Raw genomic sequence first — 17,275 nt, 5'->3', positions numbered from 1 at the left:
CACCTGCCATCCCTGCTCCTGAAATACCAACTAGGAAGCATTTCCATGAGGGCTAGAGTTTGGAAAAGTGGGTAATGTGATGTACATTGTGATGTACATGTGGTTTCCCATCAGTCAGAGACGGTGACTTAAGTAAAGTAGTAGTAATAACAGTAGTAACACTACTGATGGCTGTTTCTTCTTGTTGGAAAAAAACTATCTTTTAAAAGTGGACATAATTTAAAATCCAGTTATTTTGATTTTATCTCTTTGTCTTAGCTCAGCGGAATGAGCACAAGCTCATTTTTACCTGTGCAGTGATAGGAAACTCTGCCTGGAGTAATGCAGGGTGACAACAGAAGGTGATTGCAGCAGCTGTAAGTTTGCAGAACCCCAGAGCTCTTCTGGGGAGGATAACAGCATCACACAGTGTTGGGCAGCTCAGCTTTGCATTTCAGTAATGAACTGCGTGGGTGCAAAGAAATATTGAATATGCAGCTGTCTCTGCTTGCTCCTTATCTTCAGGGACTGCTCTCTACTTTGTACTCCTCTCTACCTCTCACAAGCAGAGGAAAATACCTTCCTGTCATCCTTGGGAAGAAAGCAGTCTGGCCATATTTTGAGGCAGTAAGAAACGAAATAAGCCAGAATTAATTTGGTTTTCTGTGTGTTGTTGTTTCTCCCTTCCCTTCCTTGCAGAGTGCCACTCCTCCTGTGCAGGCTGTGTGGGGAATTCATCCCAGGACTGCACAGCTTGCCCTGCTTCCCTGGTGCTGCTGGAGGGCAGGTGCCTCCCCAGGTGCCCCGAGGGGCTGTTCAGCCACGGGGATCGCTGCTCCTGTGAGTGCACCTTAGAGATGCTGGCAGGTTTTTATGGAGCTCTTCAGGTATTTTCAGGGGAGAATGGCATAGTCCAATTTCAGTCCAATTTCACTCCTCCTAATGAGAGTGAGGTGTACACTTGGGATCATAAATTACACTCTATTTCTCTCCTCAGGACTGTTTCACTGATGATATTTTGTGCTTGATTTCAGAATAGTGTTCTTAACTTGTGTGCTGTGGAAAAAACTCTTCAATGGGCAACACTGAAATATAAAATGCTTTTATTAGGCAAAGCATCAAATTTAGAGAGAAAAAACGTTCCTAAAGTCCATTGCTCTATTTATTCAATTTATTCAGCTGAGGAACAACTCTATAAATAGATTTATTTGGCAGGCCATTGCAAAGATTCATCAGTTCTGAGGTGTGCACTGCCACCTTAGAGCTGAGGTAACTGCTGAGTGCTGCTTTACGTGGTTTCAGGCTTATATAAATGTCTTAGAAACAAAATTTCAGTGTCAGGAAAGTGGCATCTTGCAAGCTGTGTCCTTTTATTCATAAAGAGCTTGGAAAGTAGTTTTTAAGAATTTTTTACTGACTATTAGCTGTAGTATTTTTATCTCCCTCAAATCTGTAGCATAGAAATCTGACATCTGTCTTTAAAGCTGGAAGGATGCAAAAGCATTCCATGAAATATTTTTGAGAGCTCTTAAGCCTCTTTCTCTGCCATGCCTTTGTTGAGCTTTTAGCAGATACAGTGGCTAATGAGCTGCCAGGGCATTCCTGCTTTACAGGTTTCAGTTTGGGAGAGCTTGGTGGAAAAATCATTCCTCAGTTTTCCTCTCATGCATCTCAAGCTCCACAATGATGTTCATATGGTCCCCAAGAGAAGTTTAATTTATCTCCCCTGTGCATCCCACTCTGGCTTTTTATATGCACAAGCATATGCTGGAGGGAGGAATAACAGGGCCAATCTCTCTCTCTTTTATATTGTGTGTGGATCTATACCTTGATTAATGCAGGGAACAAATCACACTTTTTTAAACTGACAGCCCATTCCTCATCTTGTTTATTCAAAATGAAGATGTGAGAAACTTCCAAAGCACAGCCCTGCAGTCCCTGGTGCCATTAGACCATTTTATGCCCATGTTTTGTAGGAGTAAATGATGGTGGGAGCTGGTGTTCTGGGAAGGGAGGGGAGAGGGTGCACCAGGAGCATAACCAGGAGTGTTGATTCTCTTCCTCAGCCTGCCATCCATCCTGCAAGACATGCCATGGCCCCTCTGATTGGGAATGCTCAACCTGCCACCCCCATGCCACTCTGGATAGTGGCAAGTGCAGGACAGGCTGCAAGGAGGAGCAGTACCTCAACCTGGTGGGGTATTGTGTGGGTGAGTAAAGGAGATGATCTGTCTGTGCCATTAAACTGCTGCTTCACAGTGCCAGGAAAGCTGCTTAGGTCCTGCTCAGACCTTCAGGAAAAGGAGTTCAGTTAAAATTTGTGATCCAAAGAAGCAGTTGATGGGGCCCTAAAGGAAAGCTGGCACAGCAAGCATTGCTGTGTGCACTTTTTGGGAGGTAATAGGATTTCTGGATAGGGGTTATGCTGTGTGGGTGCTCAGTGCCTGCACTTAAGCCCATCATCTGAAACCACTGATTGCATTTATCTGTTTAAAAAGAAAAATCGCTTCTAATCCGTCACACAGACACGTATAAACATATCCTGGGAACTGCTCCAACAATTCCTGAGCTTTATCAAGCCATTTCTTTTCCTTTATCAAGAAAAGCTGTGATGTGTGAGGCTTAATCCAGGCTGAACAGTTCCAAATGAGATATGGAATCCTAAGAAAAGGGAAAAATGCATTAGAAGTAATAAATATATCCATTGAGAGGCTATTGTTCTCAGTTTAATACGATTTCCCTTCACAGAGCCTTCTCTTTGCTTGCATCTATGTCCTGGATGTTTTTTTATGAAAGACTTGTTTCTTTGCTCTCCACAGCTTAATTCTATGAACCATTTCTTCATCTTCCTTTTAAACAAGTGATTGTTTTGTCTGCAGAGACAAAAAGAGCAGGGAAAGAAAGTGTGTGAGGACAGAGCAAGTGCTGTGAGAACCCTTGCAGAGGAACATAACTGAGGTTTTTTGCCTTGAAAAAAAAGTTGTGCTTTGACCCCAGGTCTGCAATCTGAAGTTGTTGCTGCTCTTTGTGCTAAATTTATGTCTGGTGTTTAAGCAAGGGATGTTTGTCACCAGTTCTGCTAGAGATAAAGAGTTCCACATCCAGGTTGTTAAGTTTCACTCATTCTTCTCATTCAGCACTGATTGAAATGCTGAATTTGCCCTTGCAAGTTATTAATTATCAGTTAAAGAGCAGCTGTCCCATAAAAGAGAGCATTAAAACTCCTGACACTCTCATAAGATATGATTTGCATCAGAATCTAACAAAGCTTTTTCCTTCACTTCCCAAAGCAATCTATTTTTACAATTATCTTCCCATTTATCTTTAATTCCCAACCCTCCAGGCAGAATTGTGTTACAGCTTATAGGGCCTGCTGTGCATTATAGTCACCTGCCATGCTTTATGGACCTGGAGGGGAAAATCTTTCACAGAGGCTGGAGAAAACCAACTGTCACTCCAAACCATTGCCTGGGAATTAATGGTGTTATTGTACATGTGTTATTGGTGTAATGCATGCTACCTGAATGAGGAGTGGAGCATTTGCCTTGTTAATAGAAGAAAAAAAAAAGGTCTTGTTTTCAGCAGTTAATCAAATAAGCATTTCACATTTAAGCAGAAGAAAGACAAAATGTCCTCAGCTTTCAAAAAATCAATGAGTCCCTGAGCTCTGTTTTGGGCACACGGAATTTGTGTTGATTCTTCCCCGAGAGTGCTCAAATGATTAATTTTATTTTATAGCCCAATTGTATGTACAAGAATGTGCTTGAGACTTTAGCCACCCCCTGTTGGATCTTCTGTAATTTTTGTTTTCCCAGTTTGGAAACTCTTTGACTTCCCTCTCCCTCTTGTCCATCTCGACTTTGGGAAATTTTGCCATCACCAGTCTAAAAATCCCAAGCACTGCTGAAAGTCTTGTCCTGCTCATAAACCCCTGCTCCAGCTGTTCTGAGCTTTCTGTGCTGATCTGGAAGCTTCCCTGTTGATCTTTTCTTGATTTTGTGGAAGGGCAATTAGACAAATTGCAGAGGGACTGGTGTGGAAGAAAACTGTGAACACCAGCTGATGCAGAATCCCTTGTAGTCTGGTCTGAACTCCAGCTGCATCTTCCAGCTGCAAGGGAACTCCCAGTCCCTGTGTTCTGCAGGCTCTTGCTTTCTTAGGCTGTGTGCAGTTGGGAAAATGTTCAAAGCTAAACCAGAAGAGCTCACTCAGGAGGGGGCCTGTAACAAGCTTTGCTGCCTTGCTCTTAAAATTCCAGAAGGGATACTCTGACAACAAGAAATATACTCAGTTCTGTGTAAAATTAATGAGCTGTTGCTGTCCTTTTAGAGAGACATTGATATCATCACAGAGAGCTGGGGTTTGGCTGAGCAGAGCAAGAGGGGCTTAGCTCCACTTACTCACTGCAGCCTCCTACAGAATCAGCTGAGCTGCCAGAGGAGGAGGAATCCTTTCCCTGCTTTGCTCTGGGCTCCCTTGTGCCAGGCACCATCCAGCTGGATCTCCTCCTCACTGCAAAGGGAAATCTCCCACAGGCTGCAGACAGATCCCTGCAAACACAGTTGCACTTCACCAGGAATTCACTTGGCTTGTTTGAGTGGCAGGTTCCCTTTCAGGTCTTGGGAAAGAGAGACAAGAAAAAGGTTCCAAGAGCCAAAACAAGTAAAAAATCCTGGTCAGTGTTGCTTATCCTTTCAAACCAACCACATTGCCTTGCTTTCTGGATTTACTCAGACCAGAGACTTGGTGTGTGGTGTCTTCAGTGCTGATTTTTAGTCAAGCTCTGTTGCAAACCTCAGGTCTCACCTCAGAGCACAGCACAAAACTTTCACCAGGAAATACTTTTCTGGAGAGCCCCTAAGAGAGGTGATGTGTTTAAACAATATAAGCAGGTGATTGCTAAGCTAATGGTGGAGCTGAGAGGCAGAAATGCCACTGATTTCCTTTCTGAGCATTCACAAGTACTTCAGAGATGGTTTTGTCTCCCCAACAGCCTCTTTTGTCTCTGAACAGTATCTGTAACAGATAATTTCCATATAGGAAAGGCACTGTTTTCTTGCTTTATTTGCTAAGAGAAAGCTCAAGAGGATATGGAAGTCAAGTAATTGGAAATTCATGTAAATATTTCCATTCTGCTTTACAATGAAATTGTAAAGGAAGATCATTGATAGGGAAGGTGATAGGGGTTATTTTTGCATAGAGGTGAGGAAGGAGAAATCAGAGCCAGCTGGAAAGGGAGCAGGAAAACATTTTGTTTGGAGAGTGGGAGGAAAAACAGCAGTCTCAGAAAGATGAGGAGGAAGGCATTGGGACTACAAGCAAAGTGGTGACAGACTTCCCAAGAATCCAGCTTGCATACTGAAAGGGGTCTAGGGGAATTAACTAACTTGTGTTGCACTGACCTGCAAGCAGCTGGGGATGTGGAGACTCCAGAAAACCCAGATCCCAAAGGCTGTAAGGAGCTGGAGGGAGGCCTGACAGGGAGAAGGCAGAAGCAGGAAACAAGTAGGGCTGTGGGGTGTTACTGAGAAGCACAAGGAAAACATCCCCCTTCTGTTAGTCCTTGCTTCAAAGGGATCCTGCTGTGAAAAAGTGAAATCATCTCTCCCTAAACAAAGCAGTTCAGTTCTTCTCTCACTCACTCCCCAGTGTCCCTCAAATCCACCATGAGCATCAGCCCTGGTTTTTTTGTTGGTGGTGTGTGGGCTTTGATCTCCAGGCTTGCAAAAAGAACAAGAGAGTGATGGGACTGATTCATCCTAAAACAGTAACTGAGAAAACTCTTTCCACTCACAAGAGTGAAAATAGAGGCTTGTGAAGAGAAAACTCCACTGCAGCAGCACAGAGTTCTGTAGATACTTAGATTTTTAAGTGTTAGTTTGGGAGAATCTAGGTTTTTTGCTACAGATACTGGCTTTCTGGATACCCTACATTTTCTCAGCCAATTTTTATGCTCTACTTATGAAACCTTTTGGCCAGATTTGTTGCTCATTATACCCTGACAAAGCTCTTTATTAGAGACCAGTGGCTCCAGCAAGAGATTCAGCTGGAGTATTATTATTTTAGTAAGGGAGTCAACATATTACCAGGTAAATGTGGAAGTACAAAAAACTGATTTATGTTAATTGTACTGGTTATAAGTGCCTAAAACTCTTCCAGCCCATATAAATTACAGGTACTCAGGGTATTTTGGCTCATAGTTCTTGCTCCCTAAGATGGGCTGCATGAACACACCTTCACCCCAGCTCTGGCTGGTCATTTCCCAGCTCCAAGGCTGAGAGCACAGGGCAGAAACTCCATGGATTCTATACCTGTAAAAGCAGAGGTGAAGGAAGCAGCTCTCCAAGAAGCTTGGATCCCTGTCTGAAGTCAGGAGTGGATCCATTTCTGAGCTGTCTCTGGGCTTTTGGGGCAGGGTTTGGTGAGAATCACCTGTGTGTGACACGCAGGAGATGTCACCTGGGGCCAGGCTCCAGCAGCTGCCGTGCTTCTGCAGCTATGGATGCAGAATTCCTCCAGGCTCCCTTGTGAGCCTGTCTTCAGCTTGTAAATTTAGATTGCCTGGCAATCTGTAGTACTGCTGTCACAAGAGACAAAAGGCAGAAAGGTGAACCTGCAGCAGAAATCTGACAAGAGGCCAGGTACTCAAATCAAGTCTCATTGTTACGTATCTTTCAAGACAGTCGTCATTTCCTTTATAATTTTCTCAATTACCATAATGAGGATTAATTTGGCTTCCAGGTTGCCTTACACTGCACCTTTGTGCACACAAAAAGCTTGTTGTCAAACCTTTTGAAGCACCTAAGTTCAGGCAGAGGTCAGGAGACACAAGCTTGTGTCCTGCTAGGGAAAAATGGAAAATGGAAAAGGTTTTGAGGCACTCTGATGCCACTATTGGCCTGGCTTTGAGGACTGCTGTGGCTGTTTCAGGGTGTGGATGTCTCATTTGTGTGGGAAAATGTGAACAGCAGGAACTACAGGAGAAGGTCATACAGCTGTACAGAGGCTGCTCCTCATTTTTCCGTGGTGGGAGCAGAGCAAGGTGAGTGCCTGAGGCCTTCAGTGTAGCTAAGGAGAAACCTGTAGGCAGAGGCACTCAAAATCAGAGAAAGGTCTTGGGAGGCAAAGGGTTTTGAGCTGGATTTGTGCAGAGCTTTCCCAAGCTCACTTAAGGGTGGGAAAGAGGATGCTTGAGGGGCAGGGGGTTCAGAGGAAAAGTGAGTAGGTTGTGGTGCACAGGAGGAGGCAAGAGGAAAGGAATGCTCCTCGGATGGGGGGGTTTCAGGGAGCAGGATTTGCTCTCAGAGTTCCATCCCTAAAGCCCTCCTGGAGCTCTGTGCTGTCCCTGTGTGCTCAGTGTCCCTTTCTCCCTGCTCCCTCCAGACTGCCACCCCCTGTGCCAGCAGTGCGTGGCCAACCTGCGGGACAGCGGCAGCGTGTGCCTCCAGTGCCAGAACAGCCGTCACCTGCTGCTGGGGGATCTCTGCCTGCCCCACTGCCCTCCAGGACACTACACCCACAACGGTGCCTGCCACAGTGAGTGCCTCACACACACCTCCAGCAGCTGCCTGCATCCTCACAGGCTCCATGACATGGCTCCTCTTCAGCAGCTGGCAGGACGCTGCACTTGAGCAGGGTTTTTTCTTGGGATATTTAGCAGCTTGATGTGGAACATCACCCTAACTAAGGTCTGTTACTGAGGCTTGTCTTGCTGCAGTAATGGCCCACAAGGTGATGGCTTGTAGCAGCTCTTAAAACAGAAAGCAAATTTATTCAGCTTTTAAGGCTGGTGCAGTGGATGCAGCACCCAGGGTGCGTTTTATTTTCTAATGTCTCCCTGCATCTCCTCCACTTTTAGCTGTTGATGTGGTTTCATATTCCAGTCATTATCTGAGCTGCTTTGTACTCCCTGGGCTCTTAGAAGGAAGCAGGTTCCTTTTCTTGTTCTGTGGCTGACAGAGATGTGGTAAAGCTCAAAGCTGAGCAAAGGATATTGAGTTTCAGAGAAAGGAACTAAGACCAGATATTCAGCACAATGTAGATGTTCCCTTTGCAGGAAGTGGCATTTCCTAGTCTAGTTTAGGGTGGGTAATATTTCAAAGCTTCTCTCCAGCATTCTGGAAGCTCTGTGTTTATTTACCTGTTTTTGACAAATGAGATCTCAGAGCTATGAAACATTCTGTGACACTTGACTGAAAGGCCCCTGAGAGTGAGAGGTTTTGCCTTCCTGAAGATGTAAGCCTAGGGGTAGCATTTCTTCCCTTTAGTTTAAAGGTTTCATTTAAAAGGAGTTGTGCATATTTCAGACTATGTCAAAGCTCATAGGACATTTTGTTCTGGCTTTTAAGATCCCTAGCACAGCTCACTGTGGTTGCTTCTGATTCCTTTGCCCACTCTCACTCATGATTAATTTTACACCTATCATGATAGGTGTAATGATGGCATCAATCTTAAGGTAAAGGCCTGTCAAGAAGTAAAACAGACTTATAATTGTGTGTGTAACCTCTCTGGAGAAAGTAATAGGGTACATTGGCCTCAGCCACTGTGGTATTTTAAATCTCTTCAGTCAGACTAAGAAATAAGCCTGGAAATTCATGAGGGAAATGGGGAGAAGGTGCACGGAAATAGTCTGGTCTCCATCAGTGTAATTCCTGCTGAAATGATGGATGTGAACCTTCAGGGAAGTGTGGAACTGTCAGAAAAGCACTAGGTGGCTCCTACAGAGACACAGAGGATCTAACCTGAAACTAGCTGGGAGAAAACATGGGAGGAGGTATGTGCTAGCCCTTTTCTCACTATTTTCTGTTAGACAGGTCCTGGCCAGATCCTGAAGGGCTTTTCTTAAGAAGGGAAGGTTGGAGAGAAGAGGGTAAAAAGAGAAAGGAGCACCACTGAGGGCTTAGACTTGGCAGCAGCTTTTGGTGCTCGCCATCCCTGCTCCCAGTCTCTGAGAGTGTTTCTGCTGAAGCCTGTGCAAGCTGCCCTGAGACCTGCTGTTCCTTGAACAGAAACTGTGTTTTGCTGTCCCTGCAGGGTGCCACCCTTCCTGCAGGACGTGCACTGGCGAGGGTCCCTTGTCCTGCTCCTCCTGCAGCACCAGCCTGGTTCTGTCGCACACGGGCGCCTGCACTCCACTCTGCTCCCTGGGCTACTACAGGGATGCCAGCCACACCTGCAGAGGTGAGTGCCTCCCCAGCCATCTCTGCTTTCCAGTCACTCACCAACGTGCCTTTGCTTGCTCTTTTGCTCACTGTTCCTGCTGCCTGGGAAAGAAAAGGTTTCAGTTGCCTAAAAATGCGATGCGAGTTGACAGAGGTGATGAGCTGCCTCAGGAGCAGAGCCTGCAGCAGGGTTGAATTTGAAAACTGTTGCAGTTTTGTTATTGACCTCAAAGACAAGAGGCTTTGCTGTAAAAATCTGCAGGAGCATTTGTGTAGGTTTCCCTGTGATGGATTGGGGACTTGATGGAAGCTTGGCAAGTTGAGACCAGTTTTAATCAATCTTTACTAAGGCAAGCCCCCTCCCCACTGCACTACCTGCCAGTACATGCCATGGAAGCTGCATTGTAGCATTTATGTCCATTTCTCCTCATGTGAAACCCCAGGAGAAACAAGGTAGACACAGACCTCAGCCAGTCCTAATGATCTGGTGTTATGTTTTATTCTATTGTTGGTGAATCATTCAGGGCCTCTCTTTTCCTCTATTGTTTTGTGTTCATTCTGGCCCTGGGTTATTCTTCTCATAATTATTTGGCTTGATGTTCCAAAATGCAAAATGGTATGGCCCAAAGATATGAAAAACTGGATAAAGCCCACTGTAGTGGGATACACACCTAAAAATGAGTGAATACTGAAGTGGTTTGATCACTGTGAATCTGAACACTCAGGTTAGTGAAGTCCTGCATTACCCTGATTTAAATTCTCCTGATTTATGATAAAATAACTCTGTTGCACTGAGTCCAGGTATCAGTGTCATCCTACCTAGACCCAATTTTGTCACTGATGAGGTCCTGTAGGAGGAAACTGATGTGGTTGTCAGCTTTACCTGCCTTTTGTTGAAATGGATGGTTCTCCTGAAACTATTATTTCCATCTGATCAGCAGAAATGGAGACACCTTACATAAGTTCAAGGAAATAGCTGGAAGGACTTATACCACTCTTCTGTTGCAGGAAAACAAAAAGCTGTTTGATAATAATAAAAAAAGTACAGTAATAAAAACTAGGGATTTGAAAAAAGGATTCTTGCTGTTCTGGCTGGTTTCCTACAAGCTCAACAAAATACTCAGTTTTCTCCTGCAGTAGAGATTCTCTTACTGCTTGCTGCACCAGGATATCTCCCCTCCTAATTAACATGCCCCTTTCTAATTAAAGCTTTCCTGTTAATAGCTCCTGCCTCAGGATATCAAGGTAGACCAGGAGTGTTCCTAAGGCCTGCACCTTCCTGAATTTAGTTCAGGGGCACAACTGCAAATAGAATTTTTTTTTTGCAGGCCAATTCAGATACTCTAATCTCTTTATTGCAAATGGCTTTTTAAGAAGTGTTTGTAATCCTTGGAGCAGGAGGCTCAAGGCCAAGTGTGTTGGATTTTTGTCATTCCAAGTGTCACTTGTGCCTTTTCAAGTGCTGCTGATAAGCCACAGAGATACAAATTGTCCCAGGCTGCTGGGAAACTGCCACTTGGAGGGAATGAAGATTGTTTAATCAGAGGTTGGCTGTTAGGCTGAGAAAATCTGGTCTCTCTTCAACGTTTATTTTAGTCTCTTTGCACTTTTGAGGAACTCAGGGTTGGACTGAGGTTCAGAGAGATGCTGAGTGCAGGTATGGGCTCTGGGAGATATTTTTAAACTCAATGACATCCTGGCCCAGGAACAGCAAGAAGCTTAACGAGTCCTTCATGGGCTTAAAAATGCAGATACAGAGTCATGCTGATAAAACAAGCAGACAGGTTTGCTTCCAGATACAGTTTTTGCTTACTCTTCTGGCATGCCTCCTGATTTCTGTGGATTTAGACCTCATGTAGAATGTTTGACTGTATTTTTAATAGTTGGTTCTTTGGAGCACTTTAAAAAAGTGATTTTTTTTTTCATGTATTATTCTTAAGTGAAGAAAAATCAGGTTGGTACCAGAGCACCTAAAAGCAGCTGCTTGATTCTTTGGGCAAACATTTTCCTAGAAATCATTTGTACATCAATAAAATGCAGACCTTCTGTTGCATTTTTTAGAGGAGCTAAAACAAGGAACTGTTTTGAAAAACTGGGTTCCTGCTTCAGTGAGAGCAATGTGGGCATTTTCACATTTACTTTGGTATTTGGAGGCTTTTTGGTTGTAAAACTGTTTTGAATTAACATGTCAGTATTTATCACCCAAACTGTTAGTACAGCCTCCTGCAAAATTTAGTTCCTGGACATCAAAGAGGTGATTGAAATATTCTGAACCTCTGGACTTTGATCCTAGATTCAGTGAATCCCTGAATTATTTTTTCTCTGGCATCTTTACTGTTCCCTGCAGCTCCAGAATTTCACACTGTGCACAGATAAAAAGGTGGAAACGTTAAGTGAAATTAAATGGGCCTTTGGTCCTGCCAAGGATTGCAGCAGTCTGCTCTGCTCTCCAAATTTGTGTGTTCCTGGGTAAAGAGCTGCATGAAATGCAGGTTGCACTAAGGAAATTAGAAAAAACAGAGGCAGGGGAAGCTCTTATTTGGGGATTTGGATTCAGGGTCAATGTTTTACCCTGACCTGTCCAGACATTCCAGCCTATTCCAAGCGGAATGAGGCTCTTTACACTTCGAAGGATTTGAAAAGGAACAAAACAAGCAAAGGCTCTGAAATCTGCACTGAGGACAAGAGGAGCAGCAATGCTGCAGGGTAACACCATTTTTGCTGGTGCATTCAGCTGGAGCACCAGGAATGACCCTGATTTTCCTTGTCTTTCCACAGCTTGCAGCAGCCAGTGCCGGAGCTGTGACTCGGCCACCAGCTGCACATCGTGCAGAGATGCAGCCAAGGTCCTGCTCTTTGGGGAGTGCCAGTACCAGAGCTGTGCTCACCAGTACTACCTGGATTTTTCCAGCAACACTTGCAGAGGTGAAAAATGCATTGCTGGTTTCAAGGGGGAAAAAGAAAAAAAATAATAAATTCAAGTGCCTTGGCTAAGAATCCCTTAGGTGGCAGCAGGAGCTGTGCAGGTGGCCTGCTTTAAAAAGGGTGTAGGAAGGGGAAAATTGTTCAGTGGCAGGTTGCTTGCAAGGTTTCTGCAGTTTTGGTTTTTTTTGCTTTTTGGGCAGCCTGCTGTCACATACTTGAGGCTTTCAGTGGAACAAGATTATTGCAAATCGCTCTCTTGTAAATGATTTTGTAACTGAGCCAGGAAAGTTTTCAGGGGTCAGGTCCAGCAATTCATTTAGTCACGGGTCAGCTGATAACGAGTGAGCTTGCCAGGATAAGTCTCTTTTAGGGGGCTTATCTGGCCTCCTGTACTTACCTGTCTCTCTCTCTGTCTTACTAAATCCTGCATCACTGGATGGCTGCAGAAACAGTAGCTTGGAGTGATTTAAAAGACATGTGACTTGAAAGATTTCCAGAATTCCCCAGCAGAGTGTTCCATAGTGGAAATAAATTATGTTTTCCCACAGCTTGTAGACCCCAGTGTTAAGCCCTTGTGCAGGGTGAGCACCCCAGAAAGGGCTGCCCTGATCTGGTTTTTGCTTTCTTCCAGAGTGTGACTGGAGCTGTAATGCCTGCAAAGGTCCCCACAGGAATGACTGCCTGCAGTGCATGGAAGGCCACGTTCTCCATGAAGGAGCTTGTGTGGAAGAGTGCCCTCCATCTTTCTACCAGGAATCAGACACGTGCCAGAGTGAGTTTTGATGGAGCACTACTTCCAACGTGTTTCCCTGCTTGTCTCCCAAGAGCTGGCTAGCTGAGCTCTTTGCTGTGCCTCTCTAGGGTGTGATCAGCCCTGCCTTCAGTGCCACCAGGCAGACAAGTGCAGCCTTTGCCCAGCCCCATTCTTCCTGCTGGGCAGTCTGTGTGTTCCCAAGTGTGGGCAGAGATACCACGCAGACGAGGCACGGCGCCAGTGCACAGGTGAGCACAGAGCTGGGTGCAGGGACAGCAGGCACATGAGGAAGGAACTGGTTTCTCAGTGGGGCTGTGCTTTCCCTCCCATGCAGCTTGTCCTCCTGGGTGCCTGGAGTGTGCCAGTGGCAGCCTGTGCCACCTCTGTGATAGCACCACGTTTCTGAAGAATAAGATCTGTGTTTCTGCCTGTGGCCAGGGTTTCTACGGCAATACACGGACCAGAGAGTGTGAGGAAGGTGAGTGTCTCTCAAGAGACAGCACCATTTCTCATCAGTGTAAAGCCAGTGACAAAATGTCTTGGGGAAAATCCCTGCCTGATTCAAGTTTAGTGGTTACTTAGCCATCCTTTATTCTAAATGAAGATTTACTACTCTGTCTGCAGTTGGCTTTCAGTTCTGTGATGAGGAAATCAAGGCGGGAAGTGATTTGCCCAAGTCGTGGTGGGGATTGGGATGGATTGCAGTCCACCTGAGTCAGGAATGAGCAGGGCACCCAAAAAATAGTGTTGACAGGCATGATTCCAGCACAGCCCCTGGTGATTCCTGCAGTAACACTTCTCCTTTCTTTCCCTTCAGCCAGCAGGCACCCCTGGAGCTCCGGTGTGAGCAGCACGCTCAGGGTGGGGATTGGCGGGGTGCAGCCCCTAGACCTGTCCTTGCTGGGCGTGTGCGACCCGGCCGGTGCCTGGGGGCAGCTGCAGTTCCACGTGGACAGCATTCCCTCCACCGGCCGGCTGGTGATGCTGCGGGACGGGCAGGAGGTGCCGCTGAGCCGCGGCAGCAGCTTCGGCTGCAGGGACGTGCGGGAGAGGAGGGTGCGCTTGGTGCACGGCAGAGAGGAGCCCAGGTGACTGCGGGGAGGCTTTTTGCTCAGCTCTTGCCTCACTGAAGAATTGTTGTGTCTTGAGAACAGGTGTTTCCTCCTTGCCTACAGGGAGCCACACTTCCCACTGCTGCTAAATCAGCTCCCACATTGCACCACAGTGTAACTAGTAGTGCAAAACTCCTCAGTTCTAGTAGAAGAGGTCACTGTGACCCAATTCTCAAACCTTCTGTTTGGAATCCATCTTCAGGATACTCAGCTGAGGGTTAAAACTACCATATCAGTTGGATTGTTACCACAGTTTCTTGATATTGTTAGAAGATGCTCAAGTGATGTCACTGCTGTGCTCTCTGGCATAGTTTGCCTTCAGCCATTCCTTGTTTGCCTCCAGCATGAGCTGTTAGTACCCTGGAATAATTAGTGGTGATTAGTAGCTGGCAGAGTTCACACTGCAAGGATGTAGCAAGGAAGCAGATTTTTCCTGCAGCCAGGCAATAAGCCAGCCACACTGCCAAATTTCACACTTGATTTGCATCACCATAAAGCCTTGGCACCAGTGTGACATTGGTGGAACTGTTCTGAATTTCTGGCTGTATAAATCAGGGAGATCTTCAATCTAAATAAGATCTGAAGAAAACTTTCAGGGTGTCCTGATGCCAAGGGTTAGATGGTGTTCACCAGATTTCAGTCATATGTTCCTATATCCTGCTTTTTGTTTTTTTTTTTTTTAGTCTACCTGGTAGTCACCATGAAACATCACCATTTTGTCTTGAGAAACAAAGCTACTTTTTTACTAGTTATTACTCTATTTATTATTTATACAGGTACTTTAAACTTCAAGGTGTTTGGGTGGCATCACTGAAAAGTAAATGGGAAGGAAAAATCCTGGCAAGTCCTGAAACCAAAGAAGTGACATTTTTCTTTAGCAGCAAGTGGCTGACATTTAGAATTGGCTCTTTATCTTGGGGATGCCATCCAATATGGATAACATTGCTTAAAGGGAGATGAGGGTATATTATTGCACAGCTAAAGGTGTTTTATTATCTGTTGTGGCTGTTGTGAATCTTCAGGAAAAATACTGTAAAAACATAATTGAAGAAAACGTGAGCTAAAGCTTCTGTCACTGAGTCAGTCATTTTTGCTGAATATATAGTGTGCTTATCATTATTGAGTCCTGGAAGAGTAATTCATTAATTTATATTATCCTGTGTTTTGGCTTGTTGGGGACCTGTTTAGGAAAGGACAGTTTTCCTTGAAGGTCAGTGATCAAGAGTCATTCTCCCACCTTGAGGTGATCAACATTCAAGCCTACTCAACACAGGTAACAAAGCCTGGGGACAACCCCAAATTTTGTACCATTTGAAGCCTTGGTTTCTTGCAGGGATAACAGAGGAGCTGGGGTTCAGATCAGAAAAATTGGAGTCAACTCTCCCTTCAGGGTGGCAGCCAAGAGTCACCTGGAGGAAAGGGACTTGGAGAATTGACTGGAAAAGCTGGCCTGTGTCATTTTGCTTGTGCAGGGAGTTGCAGCTGTGCAATCATTGAGCAATTATCAATGAGGCTAAGGGATCCCTGCAGGGCAATTGGGCCAGGACTGATCCTGATGGCAGGACCTTAAATAGAGACCTTAAAGTGCAAAAGAGAATCTGCTACTCTTAAAGGCCCATTTACATCCTCAGAGGGGCACCAAATGACATGACAGAACTCCTCTAGTGATGGCTCCTTCCTGCCTACAAGCCTGGATCAGCCTCTCATGCTCACCATGAGTAATTTATATTCCATATTAGTCATCCCCATAACTTGTGGAAATTAGAAGTGCTCTAGTTTGTCCTTTAGAATAAGACAAACTGTGGGTTTTGATCCTGCTGTGTGTATATCGATTCTGGCTGGTGCTGAGATCTTGGCTCAGCCTCATCTCTTGTTTACCTCAGTAGGACGTTCACCTAAGAGCTGCAGTCACTGCCCCAGAATACACAAGTGAGGTTTAATGATAGGAATTCTGCCTTTTGATCCCTAATAACCCTGGGAAGTTGTGCACAGGTGGGGTGGCAGCAGCTGGCTCCCTGATGGATGTTCCCAAGGCTTTGACTTTGTCTCTGCAGGACTGCCTCCCTCCCGAGGCAGTGCATTACCCATGGCAAATGATGTTTATTGGGATCAATAGACACTGCAGATTGAAACTTTCTTGATGACAAAGAACTGGAGAACTAATTTAAACCAGCAGAAATATGGCCTCTAGCACATCTTTGTTATAAGTTGAGTAAGGCTGTGGGGAGTGTTGGAAATGAAATAAATACTGATGATGAAGACACCTAGTCTTGCTGTCATCTCAGAAGGCTAATGAGGATCAGCTGGAGTCAGATGTTTGCTATATAAATATCCCAAGCTTCTGCCTTTCCTAAGCCTAATGAAAATCTTCTTTTAATGAGACTAATTCAATTTAAATGCTAAATATTATTAGACCTGCCCACCGGGGGAAAAAGGTGTGGAGAGAGAAATAGGAGATTTCCAGGGATGAAGCGAGCTGATGTCCTTATCCCCAGAGTTTTAATTCCAGCCTTTGATGGTGATCCATTCCCCCAGGAGACACCTCAGAGCTGCCTTTGTGTTCCAGGCCCCGTACGTGTTCAGGAACGAGCCCCTCGTCGTCGGCAGGGGGGAAACCGCCACCGTCTCGGAGCAGGTGCTGGGCCTGGGGGACAGCGACAACCCCGAGGAGGTGGTGCTGGTGGTGCTGGAGGCCCCGGGGCACGGGAGGCTGCTGGGGCCCCGTGGGGACCCTGCCACCCTGGGGCTGGCCGAGCTGGCGGGCGGGCGGCTGCGCTACGCCCACGACGGCTCCCGCAGCCGGCAGGACGCGGCTCTGCTGCAAGCCAGCGACGGCCGCCACTTCCACAACATCCTGCTGCTCATCAGCATCGCTGCCGAGGTGGGTGCCACACCCTGACCCTGCAGGCAGCCTGCAGAAATGCACCTCTGTCCCCGCAGGCTCACTGAGCCTCAGTAAACAGCCCGGGAAAGGAGGGCATTGCCTGGGGATTGGAGGGCGCCCCAGCGCTTGGTTTGCAGCCTTGATGATTCAGAGTCCGTAGTTATTTGATAAAAAGTCATAAACTGTAATAAAACAGAAGGAGAAAAAGCTGAAGATATCCTCATTCCACATTAAGGGTAACAAAAACTAAAGCTGGCAGCAGAGAAGGTCACAGTTTGCAGTTCTTTATGTAGACACCTGACAGTGTCATTGAGTTCCAGTCCTTGGACAGGAGTTAGGAGGAGATGTCCCTGCCCCTCTCTTGCCCTCTCTGCTGTGTTAGATGTTTTCCACAGCAGCTTGGGCATGGCAGTTTGAAGCTTGGTGAGCACTCCATGGAGTTCTGCACAAGGAGGCACTG

General features: G+C 45.8%; 1 protein-coding gene across 1 annotated transcript in view; it reads left to right on the top strand.

Annotated features, from left to right (window-relative positions):
* Positions 1-17,275, top strand: part of FRAS1 (Fraser extracellular matrix complex subunit 1) — a 97,022-nt gene that overhangs the window by 49,006 nt on the left and 30,741 nt on the right. The window contains exons 18-28 of the mRNA XM_079306028.1: positions 679-819; positions 2,046-2,189; positions 7,363-7,515; positions 9,013-9,159; positions 11,919-12,065; positions 12,697-12,837; positions 12,927-13,067; positions 13,154-13,297; positions 13,637-13,907; positions 15,120-15,204; positions 16,498-16,812. Coding sequence (XP_079162154.1) covers positions 679-819; positions 2,046-2,189; positions 7,363-7,515; positions 9,013-9,159; positions 11,919-12,065; positions 12,697-12,837; positions 12,927-13,067; positions 13,154-13,297; positions 13,637-13,907; positions 15,120-15,204; positions 16,498-16,812 — 1,829 coding nt within the window. The remainder of the gene's footprint in view (positions 1-678; positions 820-2,045; positions 2,190-7,362; positions 7,516-9,012; positions 9,160-11,918; positions 12,066-12,696; positions 12,838-12,926; positions 13,068-13,153; positions 13,298-13,636; positions 13,908-15,119; positions 15,205-16,497; positions 16,813-17,275) is intronic.

Source organism: Erithacus rubecula, assembly GCF_903797595.1.
Source record: "Erithacus rubecula genome assembly, chromosome: 5".
Lineage (NCBI taxonomy): Eukaryota > Metazoa > Chordata > Aves > Passeriformes > Muscicapidae > Erithacus > Erithacus rubecula.
This window is presented reverse-complemented; position numbering and strand designations above follow the sequence as displayed.